The sequence below is a fragment of the Sturnus vulgaris genome, chromosome 5 (assembly GCF_052056855.1).
Source record: "Sturnus vulgaris isolate bStuVul1 chromosome 5, bStuVul1.hap1, whole genome shotgun sequence".
Taxonomy (NCBI): Eukaryota; Metazoa; Chordata; class Aves; order Passeriformes; family Sturnidae; genus Sturnus; species Sturnus vulgaris.
The window spans coordinates 20,100,685-20,115,721 of NC_142247.1; the positions used below are offsets into that span (position 1 = coordinate 20,100,685).

The following is a 15,037-nucleotide window of genomic DNA, read 5'->3' on the forward strand; positions in this document are numbered from 1 at the left end:
GAGAAAAGTTTTAAACTAAGATACTTCATGTTTTCACTGGGAGGGTGTGGGGAGAGTGTATTTCTTGTTAAGTAATTCAGAAGCAAAAATTCTGTACTTGAATATTTAACTCGTACACTGCAGATCTAAAAGAGAAATAATGTTAGACTTAGTCAAGAAAATGAATTCAGACTAAAGAAAAACTTTGTGCATTATTTTTCCAAGATACTTTAAGCACAGAGAAGAGAACAAATATGAGTGGTCTGCTAGGATTCATTCTTCCGGCATGGTTTTTAAGCTTATGTGCATTATTTTAACATATTTTTTGGAAACAATATGCGTTTTTGTCTGGCTTGAAATCCAAGCTATTGAGTTGTGAACAGGACAGAATTCTGGCATCATTTAAATAAAAATTGAAAGGATTTGCCAGCAAAGTAGTATTTGCTCAGTCCAGTGCTTGGTGTTAAATAAATTACAGCAGCATTGTGGTAGATTATGGAAGTAATACAGAAGTACAGAAGGAAATGTGTGTCAGTGGAAATAATTTTGTGATTCATATAAGGAAATAAAAAATGTTAGTGAAGAAATTAGAAAGAAACTTCAACTATCTCTCAAATTTTTAGGTAAAATAATAACTGTATTATAACCATAATACAATTAAACAGTTGCTATGTCTAGAAGTTACTTCAAGTATTAGCTAGATTGCTTTAAGTGGAAGGGGGGAAAAGAAAAGTTGTTACTAACTTGGCAGTAGTAGCCATCTATCTGATTTATTTCTCCTGTTAAAAATACCTGAATTTCTGTTGTTGGATGTATAAAAGCCTACACCTCAATACTGTATTTGCAGTGATCGACATGTTGGAAAAACCTTCTCCAAATCATCCTCCTTTGTAGATTATGTCAGACGGTCTCTGAAAAAGCTGGAACTGGATGATTCAAAGGTGAGTCACTAACTAGTGACAATATGAAATTGTTATATTCATATAAGTTCTTAAGTCAGTACCACAATGCAATGTTTGAGTTGATTTATGTCTTATATTGCTGTATGAATATTATATTTGAAGACTTAGTATCTTTAGATTAGTAAATGTTAAGGAAATACATGAAGATTTTAAATCACTTAGAGAAAAAGAAGTAAATAGAAAGTCGAGATTTAAAATCTTTTGGAGATTTTATTTATGTTCTTGGGTATCTTGTCTTAGTCCTACGACTGCTCAATTGGTCAACAGATGGCAACATAGCATTAGGCATGGACTATGACTGTGTGATCACAACCATGTTGTGAGAACAAGTTGTGCAGAGGAGACACTAGAGAGTACTAGATAGATTGTTAACAAATTAAGTACAATCAAAGGAAAAGTGGGAGTGGCAAACATATAAAATATTTAAGGTAAATGTTGCTGCACTCTTTGGTAAAGTAACGTTTAAAACCTGTAGTCAAAATGTAAAATCACTTAAAATTTGCCAGGTACATCAAATATGAGCTCGGAGAAACAGGCAAAACCAAATAAGCAAGTAAATTCAAATGACATTGGAATCATCCTGACAGCATTAAGAAAAGGAATTATGCTTGAAGTGTGTTGTATTTTAAAAGGATTCTGTTTAATTCTGTAGTTGGCAAATCACATCTAGCAAATGTAGTTACCTGTTTGCTTTTCTGTATGAATAGGCACTAACAAGATGTGTTTACCTCAACTAGAAATATAATTATGTCTTTCTTCATGTCACCCAGAAGCAATAGTGGATTGTTTGTGTAATAATCAGTTCACAAGGTCATTGATTAAACGCTGCTAGTGTAGATTTGTTCACTGTTTTCTTCAAAACCAATAAGCATAGAAAGTTTGTGTCAAGAGGTCTGATTTTAGGTATGTTGCCTTTTGCTAAGAAGGGTCTGGACGAATGCAAGTTGCCCTGAGACAAAGATGTCTGTCAACACTACTTCAAGCTGCACATTTATGTGGTTGCTAAAGGCCTGATTCAAGTAAATGCTCACTTTTGCTCATGTTTCTACTCATTTTATGTGCAGCTGGCTGCATACTGAAGACTGGATTTTATGCTGATGTAAACAATATTATTTTTTATTTCCCAGCTATATTGAAATCTGCAGCAGCACAAAACCAGTGCTATTTTGATATTACTGAGAGGAAAATTGTTACTGCTCCCTTAACAGTGGTTCTGACCCTGCAGTTTTCATTATGGAGTCAGCACTATATCTACACAATATTGGAGAATGAGTTAAATGCCTCTCTTCAGAAAAAAAAAAAAAAATACGTGGCTAGGAATGTGATGGAGCCTAAACATTTGCTCTGAAAGACAACAAAAATCAAAGAGAAATTTATGTGGAATTTGTTTTTTAAGCTCTATTTAAAAATGAACAAAAGAGCAGCTGTTCTGCATAGACCAAATGTCTACTTTGTCTCTGGCAGTGAACAAAAACTGATGCCTTGGAAGAACATAAGGTGGGAGTAAGCATGTATGAAGCCTACTTCCAGAATAATCAAAAATGTCCTTGTCATTCACAAAAAAAATGGAGGCAGTCATTGTCTTAATGCATAAATATATTTAGGTTATATTTAAAAAGCAGCTCAAACTTAGTGACACTGTGTAATAGAACCAGAGAACTATGAGAAAAAATTGTTTCCATATGGGTCTCTTTTACATGTGCAAAAATATTTTCTAAAATACAGAAGTCAAGAAACTGCGAGTCTCCAGTCTTTTACTAAGCTTATCAGAATATTAAAAGAATTTCATTGCTATATGATAATAAAAGTACTGAGAGGAAAATAGAGGAGTAGAGGCAATGTTTCTAGGAGTCTCTGCCAGGATTTGGTAGCTTGTCATGTATGGTAAAATCTTGCATGGTTTTTATCACTGAAGCTGAATCTGTACTGTGGGACGTAAACACTCTTCCAAACTTAATGGTTCATGATAAGCATCACAGCTGCTTCCTTTATACACACCAACACTTCTGTTTCGGATCAAAAGGTAGCCCTGGTGCAATCCAGTCATTTTCCAGTCTGGACAATTGTGGAGGCAGGATAAAGAGTGCAAGTATGTAAAACACCTAACCTGCCTTGATACTCATTTGTGTAAGTGTGTGCCTTTTGCTAAATATTACACTGATGAAAATTCATCAGGTATAATTATCCAAATACTAAGGTTTTTTTGGCTGTTGATTTTAAGTAAAATTAAGTTCTTGAATCCTGCCAATAATTCATGTGAAGAAACTCCTCTGCTTCTTTCCTTTGTGAAATAGATGAGAGGTTTTTGCCTATGTGAAGCAAGAATCAGACTCTTTATGAAAAGAGTCAGAAATCAGAAATGAGTTAGAGTGATACAATGTAGTAAAATAGTTTTTCTACAAAAAAGAAAGGCATCTATCAATTACTTTACACCTCTCGTTGTTAAGAATTACTGTTCAAGGTCTGAAGTTTCCTAGTTAAGTGAGCCAAAATAAGTTCTTCCATTCATGGTGTTTCTTTTTAGTGTGGAAGAAAGAGCCTGTCAATTAAACACTTCGATGCAAATGAAATACTTTTTTCTGCCTTTTGGTACAGGACCATTCCCTTCACACATCTCTTTACCTCAGCAGTAAAAATGAGGTATAAACCATGACTACTGAATTTCTGACAAAACATTCTCATTTCTGTGAGGGCAGAGAAAGGTCTTTTAGTATGAGCATACTGCTTCACAGGTATGGTTATATTGCTTATAGCTTCAGAATTAATGGAATTGCTCTGTGGGCCATGGATCATAAAATCATAGAAGGGATGTTGATGATCATCTAGTTCCACCCCCCTTGCTGTGGGCAGGGACACCTTTCACTAGGCCAGGTTGGTGAAAGCCCCATCCAGCCTGGCTTTGAATGTTGCCGGGGATGGGGCATCTACAGCTTCTCTGGACAGCCTGTGCTATTAGCTCACCACCCCCATAGTGAAGAATTTCTTCCTTATGTAATCTAAACCTATCCTCATTCATTTTAAAGGCATTCCCACTTGTCCTGTCGCTACATGGCCCTATGAAAAGTCCCTCTCCAGCTCTCTTGTAGGTCCCATTTAGGTACTGGAAGGTGCTTTAAAGTCTCCTCAGAGGCATCATTTCTCCAGGCTGCACAGCCCCAGTGCTCTTAGCCTGCAGGCCACACCTCTTTTAGTGTGACCATTCAGCGAATTCCTTATCCCCCAAGTGGTCTCCAGTTTAGAGACAAGGATGTGTTGTGGGATAATGTGAAATGTTTTGCACAAGTCCAGATAATGATGTCAGTTGCTCTTTCCTTATCCACCAAAGCTGTAACCCCTTCATAGAAGGCCACCAGATTTGAAGGCACAATTTGCCATTAATGAAGCCATGTTGGCTATCACCAATCACCTCTTCATTTTCTATGTGCCTTTGCATAGTTTTCAGGAGGAACTGATGCATGATCTGAGGCATTGAGGTGAGACTGACTGACCTGTTGTTCCCCAGGCCTTCCGTTTTTTCCCTTTTTGAAAATGAGCTATGGATTATGTCACTTTTTCCATGGGAACTTCACATGGTTGACTTGACTTCTCAAATATGCTGTATAGTGGCTTAGCAACTTCATCTGCCAGTTCCTTCAGCACCTACAGACACATCTCATCAGGTCCTATGGACTTGTGCATCTCCAAACTCCTAAAATGTTCTTGAGCTTGATCTTCTGCTACAGTGAGCAGTTCTTCATTTAGTCTATCCCTGCCTTTGTCTTCTGCAGCTCAGGTGGTGTGGCTCAAACACTTGCTGTTGAAGACTCAGTCAGGAAAGTTGTTGAATATCTCAGTATTCTCTGTAAGCTGTGTAACTGGTCCCCTGTTCTGGAGAGCACATGTACCTATAGAAGCTTTTCTTCTTGCTCTTGATGTCAGTCAAGTTTAAATCTATGAGAGCTTTATCTTTCCTAACCTGATCCCTGGGTGCTCAGACAATATCTCTGTATTCCTCCTAGGCTACCTCTCCTTGCTTCCACTCTTGGTAGCCTTCTTTTTTGTTGTTTAGTTTGGCCAGAAGATCATTGTTCATCCATGCTGACCTCATGGTATTTTTGACAGACTTCGTCTTTGAGCTTGGAGAAGGTAACCCTTGGGTATTAACCAGCCTTCATGGGCCCCTTTTCCCTCCAGGGCTTTATGCCATGGTACTCTGTCAAGCTGATCCCAGAAGTCTGGTCTCCTGAAGTCCAGGATGAGTGTGCTGTGTGCTCTCCTCACTGCCCCAAGGACATTGAATTCCACCATTTCATGGTCACTGCAGCCCGGACTTCCCCTTGAGCTTCACATTCTGCACCAGGCATTCCTTATTGGTGAGAATTGACAGCATGTGCTCCCCTATCTCATGGGAAGGAAGTTCTCATCAGTGCATTCCAGGAACCTCCTGGGTTGTTTATGCCCTGCTGTATTGTCCTTCCAACAGATACTGGTGTGGTTGAAGTGCCCCATGAGGACAAGGGCTTGTGAAAGTGAGGCTGCTCCTTTGTGCTTGTAGAGGGTGATATCTAGAGACCCCTGCACAGGACTGTAGTAATTGGTCTTGATACATACCAGAGCAGTATTTTGTTCCTGACTGGTTTCTTTGTCATAGTTCACTCTGTTCCTATAGACTCTGTGTTGTACAGACAGAGCATTAAGGGTCACATAGATTTTGGAGAAATTCTTTCTATCACAAGATTTCTTTCCCCTTTTTTCACCGGTTTATCTAATTAATGTAAACAGGGAACCCTCTTTTGGGAGAATAGAGCATTCATCCCTGTCCTCTCTCCTAGAGTAGCTGGCCCCTCTGATACTGTTGGTCTTTTTTCTTTCAAGCAGTGAGAGCAATTCCTTCCTCTTCAGCTTAGAACATGTTTCAGCTGTTTGTAGCTGCTTTGGAAATGCATTTAAAATGTCTTTATTAACGCAGCTGATTGCTGCTTAAGGCAATAAGTGCTACAAATACCATTGCCATAGCAAAAAGTCCTCATAGAAATACTTCTGTATTTCTAGAGTTTTTAAGAAAGAAAACTCAAAACTCTAGGTTTCCTGGTGTCTTGTTCTTACTGGGCTAGATTAGCAAAAGATCTTTCATAGGGGCTAGCTTAAGGTGATTAAATGGAGCAAGTGTTTACAAAGCTAAGGTCTGGATGTGTGTCTGACAGCCTTTGGGATCTATTGACTTGGTGCTTTTTCAAACTCCAGACAGTTTAACTTTGAGCATTAAAGCTGGTAGACAATACTGAAATCAGAATTGTGCAAAAATATTTTCTTTTTCATTAATTGATTATTTTTCATCAGACAAGTTTGTGGGTTTTTTATATTTAATAAGTGGAGATGGCTTACTCTTAGCTTACTATAGTCTGTCCTTGATTTGTAAATTCTCCTCAGCAGTGATTAGTGGGATATCATAAAAAGCAGTTTTCAAATGGAGATAACATGAAGCTTACTGTATGGCTTAAATTTCTTCTTGATTTAAGAAGTGTTGAAAAGCCACTCACTTAAGACTGGGAAACTGTCAGTAGTGGAATTGTGTAATACATTAAGACATGAACTAACCTGAATATATGCAGTTGTACTGGGAGCTAAAAAGAATTTTTGCAGAAACTGGGGAAGAGAGGGCCTTTTAGCCTGAAATTTATTATGATCTTTATGTCTACCCCACAGCCAACATCAGTGTGAATATCTTGAAATGATAGTGAATATCTGAAACTGGTTGTCTTTGCTAAGAATATTTGTAATTTGATATGTTTTATTGTGTTCAGCCATTGGGCAAACACAGAGCCAAAGCCAAAACAATGCTCTCCACTTTCCCCTGAATCCTGGTACAGCAATTAACTGAGACTAAACAGTCAAAAAATGAAGGTACTACATGGATTTACACTCTTAATGCATTTTACAATTGTTGAAGAGTTGACTTTCTTCAGTGTTTTCTTGGACAGAAGAAGTTTCATCTCACAGACTTCCTGTTTCCTTTGTTAGTTGGGGAAGTACTAAATGACAGCTCAGGTAACACTTGCATAGCACTCTATAAAGTGTAAGCACATAATGCTGTTTTTAAGCATAACTGTTTTTCACATAGACAAAATACTATCCCAGTTATAGTACTGTAGCATTTTACTCTGAAAAGGAGTCCTAAGAGATGTGACTCGTAACTCAGTTAGGTATATTATAAATAATATAGATTGCATTAATTTGAAATGCATTTTAAACAAAGTTCTAAATAAGATTGTTTTTAAAGTTCTAAATAACTTTGTTTTAAACAAGGTTCTTAAGTCTCCCAGTAATTTCATTATCTGTTTTACATTATTTTACAGTATATAATATTACATTATTTTTGACTGCCTTAGTCATGGAAAAGTTGTAAAATTTCCTTTTAAGTATGTTCTCCCAAATGTTTTGAACTGATCTAAGACACTGTTCTGCTAGAAGGATTGCCTTACAGTTTTCTTGTATTCTTGTTAGTGTTCCTGATAGTGCTGGTACAAGTAGAGAGAGGAAACATGGAATTGTGCAGTCAGTGCAGGAAGAAGCAGTCCCTTTGAGGTAGCAAAGAGGAATTGCATCTAACAGACTGTGGAATAGCATCCTGAGGCTGTCTCTTCTCTGGAGGACATGTGCAGCATTGGACAGTAAAAGAGACTTTCATTCAGTGAAAATACTCTTAGTCTAGGAAAGGATTCAGCTCTGAAAAAAGGCTCTCTGAAGAAATGTGAAGTGTGGTTTCAGTAATTGCCCCACACCTTGGGCCTGAATATTTTCTTTTCAGCCTGTGCTCTATCAGCATGCCTGTGGGACTGCAGTCCAAGGTGGGTGTGCTCAGGTATGTGGTATCTCATATGCTCTCAGAGCTCTGTGAACAGTCTCACCGTGTTCACAACAGATCAGTCAGTCCTATGGTTCATGTTTAGTGCCATGTCCATCATATGGTATTTATGATATCGTATATCTATATGGTATTGTTACAGGTAGGTCACCGGAGACCTTGCTAGGTCCTCTTGCTTCTTTCAGTTGTTTGAGTGACCACATCAATCCACAAAGAAATCAGTTCAAAATGAAGTTTGCACCACCATCACAGTGGTGATGGCGAGGTCCTATTGTTCACAACCTGATAAAGACCAGGAGACATTGTAGCTTTATCAGGGAAGAAACACTGGCCAAAATGAAATGAAGGTCACTTGAGTGTCAGTAACTTAAGTTAAATCTTTGAGTGCAGTCATTATTAAGACAAATGCATGTATTTGAGTTTTTTCATGTTCATTGTATCAACATCGAAATGTACGAAAAAGATTCAGTACCTATATATGAAGAATTTTTTGGGGGTACACAAGTGAGTTAACAACGCAGAGAACAGTTTCTTGGACAACTTCAGTAGCTGAATGGGGCTGGCTTTGCATATAGAAGTACAATTCTTCTTCAAAAATGCCAAGAGTAAACTACTCCTAGTTTACTTGGAAGGAGAGCTGAAGGTTGTGTTAGGTACCAAAGGCAGGTGGAAAGCTGTTGCAGTTTCAGACAAAACCAATGTTACCTGGGTTTTAGTTGTCTTCCAATAAATTGACCACATGGCTAACTACCAGTTACCCTTTTCATGCCCTTCTCTACCAATGCTTTTCAATGCACACTTTCTCTCTTTTCCAGCTGAGCTGTTGCATTGAATTGGTTCAGTCACCAGACTTTTATCTGAGGCACAGTTTGGCATAGTACCTAGTCTATCCATGACAGCAGGATGTGTTCAGTCAGAATGTGTAATAGGCAGGGAAGGAATGGAAAAGCACATACTTGAGTATGGCAGTGTACAAGAGACATTTTTGACCCACTTTTTATTTGCCAAACATTTCACAACTTTTGTTCTAATTTGAATGCTTCATCTTGAAAAATGGAGAACATAAAGGAAGCAAAGGCAGAAAGGTTTCAAGATCACATTTTTCCAAATATAAGTCTTAGTATCTTAATTCCAAATAGCCTGTAATTTCAAAAATCCATTATACTAAAACCCTATTAATACTCAGTTGAAATGAAAAGCTTATAGGGCAGAGGTTAAATAAACTCTTTTGTTTATTTAGTGACTGATATATTTTGGTTGGGTTGACTGTTTAGAGGGAAAGAGAAAAACAAAAAGAACTCTAAAATATTGCACAGCTTCACAGAAAATAAAATAACAATAAGACCAAAAAAATTCTTGTTAGTCCACATTAGTACTGCCGGATAAACTACTCAACCTTGCCTTTGCAGTTGGGAAAATGTACTTTCTAAATTAAAAAAATATGACTGAAATACTACAAAAGTTTTAAAGCAGAGTTAGAATTACGCATCATTCCTGAAAATAGTATTTGTCAGATCTAAAAGCTTCCTGTGATGAAGACTGACAAGCTTGCTAGTCCTTAATTAACCTCTAAGAGAAAATGTTTCTTCAAGCTTTTAGCTAACTTTTTTTTTTTCTGCAATTCAAGCCCATTAGTTCTTGCCCTACCCACTGCAGACACAGTGAACAAACTGTTCCCTATTTCTTGGTGATAGCCTTGTAAAAACTGTTATTATCCCCACTCTCAATTTTGTCTCATTTAGCCTGATCAGTTCCAGTTCTCTGAGTCTTTCTTCATAGGTCATGTTTTCTAGATCTCTGATCTATTTTCCCTCTCCGGGCTTTTTCAGACAGTTCATTTCTTTCTTTGAAATCTGATGCCCAAAAATGGATGCAGTATTCCAGTTAGAGCTTTTCCACTGCCAAAGTTGAAGGATTACTTCCTGCACTTTGCAGGCTGCTCTCCCATACATGTCACAGAATGGTGATTGCTTTTTTTTGCAGTAGCACAACTGTGACTCTCACTCAGCTTATGATCTGCTCTATCTTCCAGACTGTCATTTGCTGCTCCCCGTCCTGAACAGCTGATTATTTCTGCCTGAGCCTAGTCCCTTCTGCTTTTCTGTACAGCATTTCAAACTTCTTCTCTAAGCAATGCTCCAGTTTCTGAAAGTTATTTTAAGTTCTGACAGTGCCTTCCTGTTGCACATTTTCAGGCTTAGCTAATGTGGTTTCTGTTCTATTGTCTGGATTTTTAATGAAGTACTGCATTCCATAATGGACCTCCAGTCAGCAGGTCGTTTCAGTTGCTCAAAGACTTTGGTTATGTTCATTCAAGCAGTTTTTACTCACTTTTTAGTACTTCAATCTGAAGCTTGTTTCCTAAATTTGCCTATAAAATTATTATGGGAAATGTTATCAAAAATCTTTTTGAAATCAAAATATATGAGAACCAGTTGTTTTTCTCTGTCATGAATTTTTTTACCCTCCTTACAATTGAAATAGACTGACCTGTGATTCTTGATGAATTTATGTTGATTTTTACTAATTTGCTTATCTTTCAGTGGTTTTAAATTCTTTATTTGTTCCATTTTTTCGGTGCATTGAATCTGAACTGTCTGCTCTATAATAAAAGACATATATCTGCTATCTGTCTGACATACCCTCTTTGAGAACTTCTTAGTGACAGTGAGTAGTAGTTCTGAGGTCACTTCAGTCCCTTCTTGGCTGCCCCAGGATAAAATTTATAATACTCACTTGATTTAAAAATTTATATATTTTTAATATGTTTTCTGGTTTGTTTCCCTATTTTAAACAAAGATTTTACTTTTTTGCAACTGTATTAGCCACATGCTCTCAGATGATTCTTCTAATAAAATGTGCAAAAATTTATTAAGCACTTCAACTTTCCTTGTCTTTTGTCATAGAGTCATAGAGTCATTTAGTGTGAAAAAGGCTTTTAAGAGCAGCAGTTCCAACCATTAACACTGCAAGTCCACCACTAAACCATGTCACTCAGTGCCCCATCTGCATGTCTGTCAGAGCTGTTCCTTTTCTGCTGTTTGGACTCTCTAATTCCATAGCCACGACAGAACAGCCATACTGCAGTATGCAGTACTGCAGTACTGCAAAATTCTCAGTACTGCAGAAGTGCATCAGGCTCTTTCAGCTCTGCTCTTCCCAGCAGCCTCCATCAGCAATAATGCTGCAATCCTACTTCCCATTTCTTTGGCATGTTCCTCACGTAGCCAGCTCAAGTGTCTTGTTCAGTGTCCAGGACTGTGATCAGAAGAGCAGACACATCATGACCTTCAAAAGCCAGGAGATGTGGTGGTCTGGCTGCCCTATAGAGAAAATGATTTGTGAAAAGCAGTCGTGGTCACAGCTGCAGCACATGCTCTGCTGCACTGGCCAGCAGGGGCTGAAAAGATTTGGTCAAATCCTGAACTGCCTGTGTATCAAATTCAGCCCCAAATCGCAGCATTTACAGTCATGGTGGCAGTGCTGGCAGTCTCACATCAGGTGATTGGGAAGAGAGGGAACATGAAGTAGTTCAAAGTAAATAGAGAAAGTTCTGTTTTAAAGATAGGTAATTTTAAGCCCAGGGAAACAAAGCATTATTTCCAGAATCTGATAGTAGGTTTTGGAATATGAAATACCATCCATGTTACTCTCACACCAGAGTTTAATTCTCAGCTATTTAAATAAATCTCTTGGGCATGGGAGTGAGGAGGGGATAAGGTACATGGAAAGGAAATGAGAATGTTATCTCCACTTTACTGTTTAATTCTCATTTAAGAATGGCTGGAGCTTTCTGAATAATGAATATATCTCAGTATTTCAGGCCAGTGGAAACTGCTGTGTGAAGAACAGTCACTGTAAATAAGAACTGAGAAACTTCTATTGGAAAATTATTATAAATATTAGCGAAGTGCTAATTTCAAAAACGAAACATGGATTCTTTTAGTGTGACAATGTTTAATTCTAAAGTTCTGTTGAAAAAGTAACTAGAATAACTGATATCTTTTTGTTTAATCCCTTGCAGCTCCCAGACAGTTGTATAATGGATTACTACGAAAAGTACAAGCACAGAATGATTGAGCTTGAAGCATTTAATATGGTAAAAGTTATAGGATTAATATTACTACCTTGCATATATGTGCTAGTCTAGAACAAAGCCCTGTTAAGTTTTATGTGGAGGTAGACTGTCTTACACTGTGGTATGCAATCTCAAAAAACAAAGCAGTTCCCCATTCCATACTTTGGAGCGTATCCTATTCCAGAACTATATTAGGTGTAAGTAAAGTCATAAAGTGAACACATGGAGGATTCTTTTTCAAGAGGGACTATTGCACTGGAAAATGGAATGTCAGTCTCCTTTTAAATCTAGACTGGTCTCCATGCAGTTATTTAATAAAAAACTCTTTTTATTAAAATTCATTATTTCCCTCTTTAAAATTGTTCTGCTACATTTAATATTATTTTCTTGTTGGACAATGTCTGAAAACCAACTAAATAAATAAATAGTTCTCTGACTTTATGGCTTTACATGTATTTTTGATCTTTAATATAATCTGTTTTGAAGATGTTCATCCCATAGGGAAAAATTAGCAAGGTGACATTTGTACAGCAGAAACCCTAAAAAATGATTGACCTTCCTGGAATTGTTCTGAGGAAATGTAGCCATTTGGAAGTGTATTGCCTGTCTTTCCCAAAAGGATTATAGCATCTAATCTTTCTTTCAGCTGAAGGTTGTTCTGGCTCCTTGCATAGAAGTTTTGATACTTCTGGATCGTCTTTGCTACCTCAAGGAGCAGGTATTTTTGCATTCTCTTTTATGATTCCTAAAGGCTACATCACTGAAATGAGGCTATTTCAGTCAATTTATTACTATGCAGACAAAAAGTCTCTGTTTCAGAATTATTATTCTCATCATATTTGCAAAAGTATAAGCATTCATTCCATTTAGTATAAACATATGCCCAGCAGATGTTTTTATTTTCAACAAAGCAACAACAGTAAAGTTTATGCTCTTTTAATTGTATGGTAATTACTAGTCAATAGATAGTAAAAATAAATTAATCAAAGATGTAGCAAATCTCATTTTATACAACATAATGAGATATTTAATAATTTTTAAAAATTTTGGGTATGCTAAACAAATATTTTGCTGCTAATACACGAACTTCCAATTAATGTGCTTTGGAACATATAATTCTAAAAATTTTGAATTAAATCCAAAATGTTTATGATTTTATTTTACTGTTTCTTAATTAAGATCAATAATGAGAGAGGGTGCACTTTTTCTAACTGTATGGGTCAGCTGAGGTACATTTGACTAACATGCAGCCTGATATATTTTACAAGTATAGATCTGGGACATAATAAGCAAATGCTACTACATTTATTCCATGATGACTTACATTATTACACTGTTTCTTCTAACACTGATTTTGAGCTTGGCCTGCTTAACTTGAAAGCAGTGGTAGTATTTTTTCTGCGCCAATAAACATTTTTCACACAAATAATAATTTCCTAGGCGGAAATGGTCGCATCATCCAGCTTCTGCTCTGGGCCATGGTCAAAATAAAATTTTAAAATAAAGTTTAATCTCATTCATATGAATAGCTGTATTTTTCTTCTATAAACCTTTCATTTTAAGAGCTCCACTTTATCATAAGTGAAAACTCACTTTATTCTCTGTCACGATGCACTTGGAACAACTGAATTATAGTAAATGTGTGCTTTGTTCTAACTGGTATTTTTACAGAGAGGCAATTTAAAATAGTTAAATAATGATGTATTTTCCCAAATGCCAACCAGTTAAAAATTGCATAGAAATCTGTATGATTTCCAAGATAGGAGATAAGACTTGCTGCATATAGCACTAATTCACCTTTTCTAAATGTAATATATGCATGGATTTACTCTTGTACTGATTGATTTACAAAATGTGTTTAGAAAGAAAAGTAAAAGTTAAGAAAGCCAAATGCAGCATGATGACCAGATCCAGCCAGCCTGATTAATTTGAAGTCAGTTAATTAGCTTCAGTAGTAGAATGTGCAGCATAAAACAAGTATGACATGCGCCTTAATTTCTTTGCTCTAGTTCAGCCAAAAAGCAAAGCTTTATTAATGAAACAGGTGGGAAGCTATCACTTGATAGCACTAGAAATAATTAAACTACTTTAAAATACATCCTGTTATGGGTGTCCTTTTTTCACAACAAACTTTCCCCCAATTTTCTTATTAGATAAGTGGTTTTCTTACTTTGCTTCAGGATAATTCTATTTATTTTCAATTTTGTATTTCAAAATGTGTACCTATTACCATATTTTAACTTATAAGTCAAACACATTTTTATGCACTTCAATCATATATCATTTTCAGGAAAACATTGCCTGGTCTGGACTTGTGAAGTTATTTGATCCTGTGAAGTCCCCCAGATGCTATGCAGTTATTGCTCTGAAGAACTAGTCATGTTCTTAAGTGGAAGCAAATTGCAAAGAGGTTGGAAATTCTGAACTGATAGTGCTATTTCCTCCCTTTTATTCTGTTATTTTTAATTCATTCCTCAAGTAAAATGTTTGCTTTTCAGATGCAAAAGAAAAAAGTGCAATGCCTGTTTGAATCTTCAGAAATAAATCTTCTTTATAAATATGATTGCTTCCTTATGTCAGTTATTAATGTTGAACATCTGATTTTATTATAAATGTTATGGCCCATACTATGTTATTATTATTTAAAATAACATTTATGTTTCTTCCTTTTAAGGTATTACACTTGTGTATCCTTTCTCCTGATATTTGTAATCTCAACCTTAATTTTTACCAGTGACTAGTCTCAGACTAGGCTCACTTTTTTCTTTTCTGGATTCAGATGGTGCAGAGTATAAACAGAAAAATAACCTGCACTGTAAACAACAGGCTCATAGACTAAATAGAATCTTCATACTACCTCTTCTTCAGCTTATTTACAGAGCAGCATAGAAGAGCCCAAGTAGTGACTACCTGCAAAGGACAGTTTTATATCAACGCCTTCTTCCTTCAGGCGTTTTCCTGGCATGCACTTGTTTGCCTGTCACTCTGAAAGAAAAATGTGTGTGCTCTAAACCAGTGGGAGATTTCCCAGTGCTTAGGAATCAGGTACCCTGCTGGGGTTCACTCTGTAATCCTTGGGTTGTATTGGAAAGCTCTTATCTGGCCCAAATCTGTTGGGTATAAATACTTTGATACCCAAATGAATTGAAACTTCCTAGGCAGTTTCTTGTTAGC

At 36.7% G+C, this 15,037-nt stretch overlaps 1 protein-coding gene across 2 annotated transcripts in view; it reads left to right on the forward strand.

Moving 5' to 3' along the window:
* Nucleotides 1-14,423, forward strand: part of METTL25 (methyltransferase like 25) — a 45,259-nt gene extending 30,836 nt beyond the window's left edge. For both annotated transcript variants that reach the window (XM_088165012.1, XM_014888747.2), the window contains exons 9-12: nucleotides 827-920; nucleotides 11,810-11,884; nucleotides 12,510-12,581; nucleotides 14,154-14,423. In XM_088165012.1, the coding sequence (XP_088021138.1) occupies nucleotides 827-920; nucleotides 11,810-11,884; nucleotides 12,510-12,581; nucleotides 14,154-14,240 (328 nt within the window). In that variant the 3' untranslated portion in view covers nucleotides 14,241-14,423. The remainder of the gene's footprint in view (nucleotides 1-826; nucleotides 921-11,809; nucleotides 11,885-12,509; nucleotides 12,582-14,153) is intronic.
* The last annotated feature ends 614 nt before the right edge of the window (nucleotides 14,424-15,037 follow it).